The 12,860-nt window shown below is 43.1% G+C and overlaps 2 protein-coding genes across 2 annotated transcripts in view; both read right to left on the bottom strand.

Moving 5' to 3' along the window:
* LOC139471273 (melatonin receptor type 1B-A-like) overlaps positions 1-12,860 on the bottom strand; it is a 63,783-nt gene that overhangs the window by 50,652 nt on the left and 271 nt on the right. The window lies entirely within an intron of this gene.
* LOC139471374 (solute carrier family 22 member 18-like) lies at positions 4,449-5,777 on the bottom strand. The gene has a single exon (XM_071253705.1). The coding sequence runs from the start codon at positions 5,775-5,777 to the stop codon at positions 4,449-4,451; it is 1,329 nt and encodes a 442-aa protein (XP_071109806.1).

The following is a 12,860-nucleotide window of genomic DNA, read 5'->3' as shown; positions in this document are numbered from 1 at the left end:
ATATTTGGCTAGTGAACAATCCCAATGAGCACCCCTTCCGACTGTTCAATGTACACAAAACTTATTTATTCATGTATAATACGTGTGTTATATGCATCCTTAATTATAGAAATTATATTCTGGAAAAATATATCTGTCGTTTATAAACATTTCAGGCTGTCAGCATAAACCACGAAATTTACGATCTTTCAACTCTGTTGTTTTTCACCAAAATAATATTCTAATAAGAGCCCCCTATTTCTAATTGTGAGAGCGCCATGGGCGCTTATTATGTCAAATACGATACATATAAAAAGACGTGTGATCTCACTTTGATCTCATTTTGATCTCATTTTACCCATAGCAGCACGGATTGTTTCCGTACATTTACTCCAGATGTATCAACTCGGTGAACTCAGCTGCCAACCTGAGAGTGAGTGAGTATGGTTTTACGCCGCTTTTAGCAATATTCCACGACGGCGGACACCAGAAATTGGCTTCACACATTGTACCCAATAGGGGAATTGAACACTTTAACCACTAGGCTATCCCGCCGCCCCTGCCGACGTGAGATGTGTCATAAGCTCCTCCTTCAGAACACGGAATCTGGTAGCTATGGTGACGTATCTGCGTGTCCAAGAAGGAACTGTTCATTGTCCTCCTCCGTATACACGAGCACTTCACTTCCGTCTCGGAAAGCCCTCGTGTACTCCCTCCTAGATAGTAGGATGTCTTTCTGGGCAGCAGGACTGTGCAGCGGAAGTAACACTCTTCAGGAGCGTTGGTGTTTGGGAACACTTCACCCTCTTAATTATCGACTGCAAGTTCGAAGTCCAAATGAAAACAGCAGGGTCGAAGTAAAATCCTAGGTTTTGAGGAGCTGATTTGATATATTCAAACACATGGACGTATGTCCCTTGTTGGTTCTGTTGAAGACAGTAGATAGAGGACATATTTGACCTTGGTGATCGCCTTGGACGGTATAAATCTGATCCAATAGACGAGGAGACGTGCAGAATGAGTACAGTACAGCAGCTCAACGTTCCTGTCGGTGGTGAACATCATTAGCCTCTCGCCGTCCCTGGAGTCGTGCATGAACACGTCGCCAACCTCTTTGCAAGTGTTCGCTCAGACCCGGGTTTGATTCCCAACATGGGTACAATGTGTGAAACCCATTTCTGGTGTCCCCCGCCGTATTGCTGGAATACGTGCATGCACGTCGCTATATAAGTGCAATAATCTTGGACGCGACGTTTAACCCCATTTCACCTCGCCTAACTTCGACCCGTGAAGATCCGGGGTAGAATAGGTCTTCAGCAACCCATGCTTGTCGTAAGAGGCGACTCACGGGATCCGGTGGTCAGGCTCGCTGACTTGGTTGATGCATGTCACTGTATTCCAATTGCGTGGATCGATTTTCATGGTGTCAATCAGTGGATTGTCTGGTCCAGACTCGATTATTTACAAACCACCGTATAGCTGGAATATTGCTGAGTGCGGTGTTCAGCAACAACAATGAAACAAAACAAACCGAATCTTAGCGTGACAAGTCAATGCATTAAATGAGAGGCTAGCCTCTAGCCTCACATGTTCTCGACAACATTACGCGGATGTGCTGTTTCATATCAAGAGATAAACACAACGATCATTTGTCTGATACTTGTATACAGCTAAATAGATAATACATGAAAATATGTCATGAGATGGGAATGACCCAGTACGCTATATATGACTTAACTTCTATATCAGTCTGACCGCCTCCGTGGTCTAGTGGTAGAGCGTCCGCCCGGAGAGCGGAAGGTCCGCGTCATACCAAAAAGACGTTAAAAGACGGTACTTGTTGTTACCCTGTCTGGCGCTCGGCATTAAGGGGTTAAAACAAGGACTTGTCGGCTTGGAGTCAGTATACTGTGTCTGAGTGGGGTATCCATGTTAAACTGCAGCATGGTATCTCAGTGTGCTAGAACTATAAATCGGCATCAGTCCGGACTAGTACAAGCAGCCACACAAACACACACACACACACACACACACACACACACACACACACACACACACACACACACACATACACACGAACACGCATGCATGCACGTCGGTATACAAGTGCAATAATCACCTCACCTCTATATCAGTCTGCAGTGTGCAGGGCGGGGCTTCACATCTAAAGCATGGTTCATATTTCACCGCTTGACCCGGATATCACTATGACTATTTACTTGTCCTGTTTAAACTTGGATTCGCATTGTTTAGGATTCAGTTCAACCCTTTCCAGACTTGTGAAGACAGAAGCAAGTCTAGTGTTTATTTGTGTTTCTGGCTCGTCTAGTCATTTGAACGAACTAACTGACCCTGGACACAATCAAATAAAGACAATCTTGCAAGATGTAGTTTTGCAAACGAAAATAAGAGAATAAAGGTAGCTCAGTGATCAGCTATAGAATTGTGGATAGGCATAAGCTTGCTTGGTTGGTTGGCCGCACTCAGAACAATATTCCAGCTATATGACGGCGGCCTGTGAATAATCGAGTCTGGACCAGACAATCCAGTGATTGATATAATGAGCATCGATTCACGCAATTGGGATACGATGACATGCTTCAACCAAGTCAGCGAGCCTGACCACCCGATCCCGTTAGTCGCCTCTTACGACAAGCCCTGTGGCATACGCGAGGAAACAGAGTGAGAAGGGTTTGTGAAGGTGTATGAAACTACTTGGATGAACTGAGGACAATTGGTATACGCAATTACAAACTAATACACTTTTGTATTGGCCCCCTGTCTGACTGTAAGACACTGTCCAGTCGGTGTAAAAAGAGATTGAATGTACAACTTCTCTTGTTATATCATAATGACACTTAGCATATGATACACTCTGACAGGTCCATAGTCAAATGACATGGAATAGAAGTGTATGTGTCTAATGCAGAGTAATGCCATTCCTATAGTTACACACTGTGTGGTCACCCTGATTAGGATGTCTCTCTGTATGTGTGCTTTACCTAAGATGTTAGTTTGTTGTTTAACGCCGCACTCAGCAATATTCCAGCTATATGACGGCGGTCTGTAAATAATCGAGTCTGGACCAGACAATCCAGTGACTAACAACATGAGCATCGATCCACGCAATTGGGATCGATGACATGCATCAACCCAGTCAGCGAGCCTGACCAACTGTGATAGCACCATGGACACAGTCGGATTTATCTAACTTCTATATATGCAAGTACCGTACAAGGCAAGAGAAACAGTTTTAACAATCGCCATGTATGTATACTGAGTCTCTTTTTGGTGATTCTTTGAAAAAATGATGATGTCAATAATCATCATTATGTCAATCAACCAGGATATTTTAAGTTAGTAAGAACATGATGCCTAAAAGTCCTTAATGATTAAAACAAACTTTATAATTATAACTTATAATTTAAAAATAATCATTTGAAATTATTACCTATGAATCAACCACTTTTCCCCATGTTAAAACACGTTATAACAGGCGGTGCCCAATTCATTTGAAGACCCCCAAAATAAATTACATGAAACTCCTGCATACGATGGGCGTCTGAAAAGTAGTGAGCCTAATTAGGAGTGAGTGAGTATGGTTTTACGCCGCTTTTAGCAATATTCCAGCAATATCACAGCGGGGGACACCAGAAATGGGCTTCACACATTGTACCCATGTCGGGAATCGAACCCCGGTCTTCGGCGTGACGAGCGAACGCTTTAACCACTAGGCTACCCGACCGCCCCGAGCCTGACTAGGAAGGATGTATAGTAAACCCTTAACAGCTTGCATGTATTTAAGTACAATCCTGTCCATGTTTACATGCTGCACTTGAACCAAAGACACAACCAGGCGGCACATTCCTGCAGGCATCTAAATGAAAGTATTCTCTGTTGATGTAGGTGCACCAGCTTTGCTACCACACTGTTAACACGTATATCCAACTGAAAGGGCGCCAATGGTCATCCGTGCGGACATGGTGTCAACTTGAGGGGATGATGCTCTTTCCTTTGTCAGTGTTGGACAGTGGAGTTCAAGAGGGGAAGACAGAACCTCGAAGATGATCCAAGACCTTGAACTGACACCTCTCGAATGGTGATGGAGTCATTTCTGCCGTGGACGACTTTTCAAATCACCAGGGTAACCCTCTCCCCCATAAGGATCCTGGTACTGCACATTGTTGGCAGAAGTGTTTGGACTTCGGGGAAAATAATAAGCAACCAATTTCAATGACGCTGTCCATCCATTTGAAACATGTTCTTCTGCATACGAAATCTGCTAACGCAGCCTTGACTACAGTAGCTAGTAATGGCGATTATGCACCAAGACTCCTATATTGGTGTTGTCACTGTTAAACTATCGCATCAAGTTTGCTCGTTTGGCATCTATGCTTTTGACATGGTATTACACACATGCACAGTATATTATATTTACACACATACTATCACTGTCAAACTGCTTATAGTTACATACTAGGACTTTGAGATCTGAACTTCCAGAAGAGGATGAGAGTGACGACAGCATTGGTCAGAAAGCCGAAATACCCTAAGGAAGTAAAGCCAACATTTTCCATCATATAACCTCCAATCGTTGGTGACACACTCCGCACTAGAGAGTTAACAGCCATGTTGAGTCCTAACATAGCACCAGTGTCCGCGTCCGCGACAGTTCTTGTTAGAGAGCTGCTAATGATGACGTTTTGTGCCATTAGTCCTACAATCAAGGGGACACAAACCAGACAAAACTCACTTACATTTGTCACAAAGGAGAGTAGTAGGTTGGCCCATGCTAGGATGAAGGTTGACCACTTCAGAATGTTATTTTCACTGAATTTCTTGGTTATAACTCCGAGTCCAATCCCTTGTACGACCATGGCGGTGATCCCAATGTAGGACACAAGAAAGCCGTTTTGGTCAGGCGCCAGTTTGAATGTATTCAGAGCAACAACTTGAAACATACTTTGAAACACTCCCATAGGAACACCTGATGCTAGACGCACTAGAAGTAAAAACATGGCTCCTGGGCGCATAATTAACTGCAAGAATTTCTCAACATTGAAGATGCTATTTCCAGAAGTGTCTGTCTGTATCTCTGCCTTCTTGGTGTGTCTGGGTATAAACATTAGAACAAGTGCAACACTTAGCATAGATCCGGCACTAGCAATAAATGCTGTGAACTGCTCTCCCAGAGTTTTTGTCAGGATTCCTCCAAAAACCGGGCCAACGACCATTCCAAGGCCAAAAGACATGCCCAACTTCCCGAGGGCGTCGGCTCTCTGACTTGCATCTCCGATATCTGTCACAATCATCTGACCACCTTGCATCGCATGCATGAAGAGGGATGGAAGTCTTGATAAAAACAAAATAGGAACGCTTGTTGACATACCAAGTATGAAATATGAAAGGGCTGCTGAAAGGAAAGCCAGGGTCATTGCAGCTCGGCCACCAAACAAATCGCCAAACCTACCAAACAACGGTCCTCCTGCTAACTGGACGATTGCGAAAGTTGTCTGAAGGTATCCAAACATTACAGGATCAACTCCAAGTTTCTTTGACAGATAGGGCAGGGTTCCATTCTGGATAAATAAGCATGTGGAGTACAGAAATATATTCAGATGAGTAACAGCAATCACTATATTGATCCTCCAACCCCTTATCCTGATAACCTGGCTTTCGTCCATTTCTGTTTTTAGCTCCTCAACTTCTGTCATGGTTTCTCCGGCATTTTTTCCTCGAAAATTTATATCCGTAAAATCGTGTCGGTTAGATTCTGCGTAGGCACCGTTTCTCTTCATTGTAGCTGTCGGTTATTGGATTATCAGTCAGGTGAAGCAAACTTAGATCATGGCAGCCACCATAATGTGCAGACTAGCAATGACTAAGGACTTTCCGGTACACGTTATAAACCGATAGCCTCGAAACGATTTCTGTGACACTGATAAAAAATATCATGTGATTATAATCCAAAGTCCTCTTGTCGGTTTTATAACCAGGTTTTGTCAATAGCCACATGCAGAAATGTGTCAAGGTGCATTCGTGCGTGTGTTTTATCATTCTGACCCAGGACACCTCTCGCCAGAACCTGCTTAGAATAGACTGAGGTCACCTAGTTTACGTTTAGACAAGCTCCTCACAGCGATACTCAGTTCACGGAGCTCTCTATACCGTCACAGCCATCAGGCACAGCTCCCTACAGTGCTAGGCGGCCCAACCATGCACGGAGTTGAACTCGCACCCGACCGACTGTTATGTTTACAAACAAGTGATGACTGTTCTGACGCCAAATACTTTAACTCCTGCTAAATTAGTTTGATTGTCAAGTTTATTTTCTATTTATTTTCAGCTACCATGCAATTGGTATAGTGAGAATGTAAGGGGGGATGTGGGTCCAATCTCGAACTGATTAAACAAACTGAATACATTCATGCGGGGAAATAGATCTGTTAATTGAGTGAGTGAGTGAGTTGGTTTTAACGCCGCTTTTAACAGTATTACAGTTATATCGCGGCGTGTCGGCTTAATGTGGGAGGAAAGCCCAAAGTGATGCAGGTCTCAGACGTTTACCACTTCGGTGAAACCCACGAGCACGGGTATGGTGCTGACAAACCTAGAAACATAATCGGGGCGAACTGGGATTCAAACCAACAATCATAAGTTCTGGTGTGCCCAAGGGACGCAAATCTGCACAGCGAATCGCGGCACCTGAGACGACTTGACCACACGTGCTACCCGTACCCCCAACATGGAACTTTATGTAATATGGAGATACTTGTAATTAGCTAACACTGCTCTGGTTGTCCATGCACAGCTAAGTACGAAGCCACATTCCCCATGGATATTAATAGTTGGACCTGTATTCAACGCCAGGTCCTGTAATCGCTCAATCATCGTATAAGAATCAATGGACTTCCGCGCATACAAGAGTTCGCCTTGTTGGAATCAATCCATGAGCTATACATGTATAATTGTTTGGCATCGTAGACAATGTATGATTCTGACTGACTAACTGTGCGAGACACCATTAATGTGTGTGTGTGTGGGAGGGTGATTTCATCAAGCGATGTTTGCAGGCTAAATGTCCCTGAGTGTACTGTCGTGAATGCTTTTGTTGTGGTTTAATTGATGGCTGGAATATAGCCTTCAGCTTGACCGGTGGGTTTTCGGGGCAGTATTAGTCCTCAGTATCTCACGATTGTCTCCATGGCAGATTTCGGGGCAGAATAAGTCCTCGGTATCTCATGTTTGTCTCCCTGTGGTCTCCGGGGCAAATAGGTTCCCAGTACCACATGTTTATCTCCCTGTGGTCTCCGTGGCAAAAAGGTTCCCAGTACATCATGTTTGTCTCCCTGTGGTCTCCGGGGCAAATAGGTTCCCAGTACATCATGTTTGTCTCCCTGTGGTCTTCGGGGCAAATAGGTTCCCAGTACCACATGTTTGTCTCCCTGTGGTCTCCGGGGCAAATAGGTTCCCAGTACATAGTATTTGTCTCCCTGTGGTCTTCGGGGCAAATAGGTTCCCAGTACCTCATGTTTGTCTCCCTGTGGTCTCCAGGGCAGATAGGTTCCCAGTACATCATGTTTGTCTCCCTGTGGTCTCGGGGGCAAATAGGTTCCCAGTACATCATGTTTGTCTCCCGGTGGTCTCCGGGGCAAATAGGTTCCCAGTACCACATGTTTGTATCCCTGTGGTCTCCGGGGCAAATAGGTTCCCAGTACATAGTGTTTGTGTCCCTGTGGTCTCCGGGGCAGATAGGTTCCCAGTACATCATGTTTGTCCTCCTGTGGACTCCGGGGCAAATAGGTTCCCAGTACCTCATTTTTGTCTCCCTGTGGTCTCCGGGGCAGATAGGTTCCCAGTACATCATGTTTGTCTCCCTGTGGTATCCGGGGAAGATAGGTTCCCAGTACCTCATGTTTGTCTCCCTGTGGTCTCCGGGGCAGATAGGTTCCCAGTACATCATGTTTGTCTCCCTGTGGTCTCGGGGGCAAATAGGTTCTCAGTACATCATGTTTGTCTCACTGTGGTCTCCGGGGCAAATAGGTTCCCAGTACATCGTGTTTGTCTCCCTGTCGTCTCCGGGGCAGATAGGTTCCCACTACCACATGTTTGTCTCCCTGTGGTCTCCGGGGCAGATAGGTTCCCAGTACCACATGTTTATCTCCCTGTGGTCTCCGGGGCAAAATAAAACCCCTGTATCTCATGTTTGTCTCTCTCACGGTTTCGGGGTAAAATAAATCTCTGGATATCAGGTCAAAATAAGTTCCCAGTCTTTCATGCGTGTCTCCTCGATTAGATTCCAAGGCAAAATAATATTTTCCACAAGACTTTCGTGTAAAAGTGTAGAAGTAGGGGTGCGATTTAAGTAGGGGATTATCCTCGTCACCCGGTGCCACGGCTACATGATTTTTAAGGAATGCAGAGAATGGCGTTACAGATTTGTTCTAACTCAGTTTCGGAGTCAAGACCACGTGACATTCCTCCCTTCCGCCTTCCGTGTTTGGTTTTATTGGCCTCGTAACAATGTTCGTGTAATTTTTTCACGACTGACAAATTTAGAACTTTATCACATGTACTCAATGAAGAAGGGAGGTTTGTTAAGTTGACCAGTGTAAAACAATATTTGGTTATTCTATTTACCTGTAAATTATGTTTTCGTAGTAATGTGTAAATACACTTAAAATGCCGCTAAAATCATTTTATGTTATCTTTCTCGTGCTTATGTAATCTACTTGTGTTTTTTTATTGTATTCAGCATCTGCCAACCGGGATCGCAGAAAGAACGATAAACGAGCCTGTATCAAAGTGTAAACTTACTACAAGCTTAGTAAATGTACTGTTACAGATAGTAAATTAGGAGAAGATCTTTGAAAGGTGGATAGTAATCTTTACTAACCGATTAGTAAATTGTCTATGATAAGCCACATATACTAGTCTAATTAGCAAATATTTACCAACTGGTTAGTAAAATTTCTGAACAAGGTAGTGTCTGAGTGGACAGTGAAATTCATGAAGTGAGTAAGTAAACTTCATTAACTATTTTTGCTGGTGTAAACATTCCACCGGCCGCAAGAAGCAAACTAGTGACGAAAATCAGTGATGACACCAGGTGTTCGCGAAAAAGGCAGTGCTTCCAACATACTGTGGAACGCCTCCTCCGTTCAAATGTTTATCCCACGGAAGCGAAGGAAAGACGATAATTTTGACGTAATTAGTCGTACGGACCGTAACTGTCGCTCGGAATACCCCGAGCCAACGTTTTCGAGGTTGCATGATTAGAAAACACATTCGACTGTTATTTTCATGATCTGGTAAGCGACGCTTTGATTAGTCGGATGAAAGGTCGTTCTGACGTGACCCGTAATGGGATGTCCTCAGATCTTTGTTTAGCGATAGCGAAAACTAAGATCTGATCTTAATGAGATTGGTCAATGTCGGGCATTGGAAAAATATGTACCACATTCGCCTTTGCGTTATAACTTTACATGGGCATGTTTTAAATATAACCAAACTATTTTTGCTAGTGTAAACAGATTCTACCGGCCGCCAGAGGCAAACTAGAGAGAGAGAGAGTTTCGCTCGGTCAGATACTATAGAAAGTCCACTCGTTTCGTAAAAATGGTATCTAACGAGAATGAGTGTAGTATTCTCTATTTATCCATACGTATTTTTGCCATTCCTCTATTGAGCATCTTTGAATTCCATTGGCTAACCCATATCGCTTGACGAAACAAAAACATTTCAGTGTGGTCCTAACAATAGAAAACTGACACGACAAAGTTTGGTCAAATCACCTGACTGACACAGATCTCGAATACTGACTCGCCAGATGATTACTATCGACCTTAGTGCTACGACTGTCGTAAATCTCTGTCAGGTATGGGAGTTAACGCTTAGACTGTTTTGTGCAACGGCAGACCGTTACAATGCCACTACTGACTTCATCTGCTGCATAGTCACGATATGGCTAAAATACTGCCGATGTGAGTTTAAATTTTAACTCACTCACTCACTCATCTGCAGGGGGGCACGGGTGGCCCAGTCGTCTGAGGCGCCGCGATTCGCTGTGCAGAGTTGCGTCCCTTGGACACGCCAGAAACCTATGATTGTTGGTTCGAATCCCGGTTCGCCCCGATTATGTTTCTAGGATTAGACACCACCATACCAGTGCTCGTGGGTTTCACCGAAGTGGTAAACGTCTGAGACCTGCATCACTTCGGGCTTTCCTCCCACATTAAGCTGACACGCTGCGATATAACTGGAATACTGTTAAAGACGACGTTAAACCCAACTCACTCACTCATCTGCAGGCGAGTTTCGTTTTGAGAATAAATTCATTTTTCATCTACAGTTACAAACTTAAACTTAGGACTTTGATACTAAATAATGTTTTGCAACATGTATTTTTGAGGCAGCCGATTCAAAGCATGTTCTGGGACAACATTTTTCCGATAAAATATCCAAGCCATTGTTATTATGCAATATCATTTTCTACTTTCCTCGTTTTGAGAATAAATTAATTTTTCATCTACAGTTACAAACTTAAACTTAGAACTTTGATACTAAATAATGTTTTGCAACATGTATTTTTGAGGCAGCCGATTCAAAGCATGTTCTGGGACAACATTTTTCCGATAAAATATCCAAGCCATTGTTATCATGCAATATCATTTTCTACTTTCCTCGTGTAACGCACAAACTATTACATAGATAAAGTCAATTATCACAGGACTTTCAATAGCGATAACGTTTTGTAAAAAAACCTGTATGAGGCGCCATAAACTTTTTATCCCCTATTTTATAACATCCGTAATTCATATAGTGTTATCGCAACATGAATTGTTGATATCTTAAATTCGAAAATATGATCTAAAATGTTTATGGATGTAGATTTATTTCTAGATATCATACGGAGGGGTCTCAGTACCCGTCATGCAGTGCGCGATATGATATCAAAATATCGAATTTGTGATAGCAATAATTTGTTCTGTAACATCACTAGTTTCGAGGTATCGATATCTACAAAATACATGTTTTATTAATATCTAAATGTGTGATATCAGTAAATTAATGATATCATAAAATGGGCAAAATAAGTGAAACCTGCGCCTCATGGTCCCGAGCTGCACGTGGATGGGTTAGAATTGATAACCGATTGTAACCAGTTTTAACCAGTTGTCACCACGGTTGCAATTTCAGTGTGATAAATCATAATATAAAACATCGCTATGAATAGTCTATATAAATAATATGTTTCAACAGTGATAGTAAAACACAAAACAGTGCCAAAAAACGAATTTCGGTACCAGAATGTCCATGTGAAATATGTGAGGTGGGTGTTGGAATATCCAAGATGGCTGTTTCTGACGGTATACGGTCTCATATTAGGTCAGTATCAACCATCTTGGATTTTTACTGACGGTATACGGGGTCTGATTGGTCAATCTCACTTTGAGGAATAATAAATACATGTATCCTATTACCGTAATTCTTCTATTACAAGCTGGAGCTCCATACACGCCGGCATCTTGATTGTGTGGAGCCTTCTTTCGGCTAGTTTACAGTCAGTTCGACGACAGCAATTGTGGTAAGGTGGGGTGGTTCCACTACACTCAGTTAATCCCAACCCAAACTTGACAATGGACAGGCGTAAACTCCTTAATACCAGAGAAGGGGGCACGGGTGCCCCAGTCGTCTAAGGTGCCGCGATTCGCTGTGCAGTGATGCGTCCCTTGGGCACGCCAGAAACCTATGATTGTGGGTTCGAATCCCGGTTCGCCCCGATTATGTTTCCAGGTTTGTCAGCACCATACCCGTGCTCGTGGGTTTCACCGAAGTGGTAAACGTCTGAGACCTGCATCACTTCGGGCTTTTCTCCCACATTAAGCTGACATGCCGTGATATAACTGGAATACTGTTAAAAGCGGCGTAAAAGCCAACTCACTCACTAATACTAGAGAATAATTTAAAATATCCTGCTCAGAAGGAGGTTAGTAGTATATAAGGGGAAGTATACACTCAAAAAATTTATCATATCAATATAAGAAAATAGAAATCATATCAATACAAAAACAGAAATTATATGAAAACCAAACTCACAATAGATAGGTGTACCCTACTCACACACAGGAGTCCCAAAGAGGGACAGGTCAGCCGAAATTGTTTAGGCAGGAGGAGACCTCTTAAACACTTTCTGCTACAACAAACACAACAATTTTAAGAAGCTCAGCTACGCCAGCTCATACGCTCTGTCCGAAAATAGAAGCCGGACCTATTTTAGAGGTTAGGCGAATAATAATTACCGTTTCTTGGAAATGTAACCTTTGACTAACTCAGAGACCCTATGGTCTCTGACTAACCGAACAATTTAGGATTCCTGGATATATACTGCTCAAAAGTAGTTAAAGAACACTCGAATTTTCATACAACTATATAACTAATCTGTCATGACTGAAAACTCGGTGCTTAGGGGCAGGGGTGAGGGATGGGAGGTTCGTGGGGGGTATAGGACGCCAAAGCTGTTTTAGACACAAAAGACTGTACTTCTGTTGGTCAAGCACGAGGTCAACACTCCTGGCTGGAGGCAGCCATTTTGGAACATTTGTAAATTGGAAAATGGTAAAGGAAACGAAATCAAGTATAACAGAAGTGGAAGTAAACAACGAAACGAAATAAGAGACATTTGGGCTCAAAAGGCTTTCTCACAATGACAGATTAATTACAATCATACTGTCAGCTGTTCCCCTTCGGGAACTGAGGAGATGAGAAACGTTACTATAATATGGATGGCCCAAATATGATTTACGACGCTGAGGCAGGTTTGTTTGTTTGTTTGTTTGTTTAACGCCACGCTCAGATACTAGTCCGGCTGTATACTTGTA

This window comes from Haliotis cracherodii, unplaced genomic scaffold (genome assembly GCF_022045235.1).
Source record: "Haliotis cracherodii isolate W230 unplaced genomic scaffold, xgHalCrac1.p SCAF_22, whole genome shotgun sequence".
Classification (NCBI taxonomy): domain Eukaryota; kingdom Metazoa; phylum Mollusca; class Gastropoda; order Lepetellida; family Haliotidae; genus Haliotis; species Haliotis cracherodii.
This window is presented reverse-complemented; position numbering and strand designations above follow the sequence as displayed.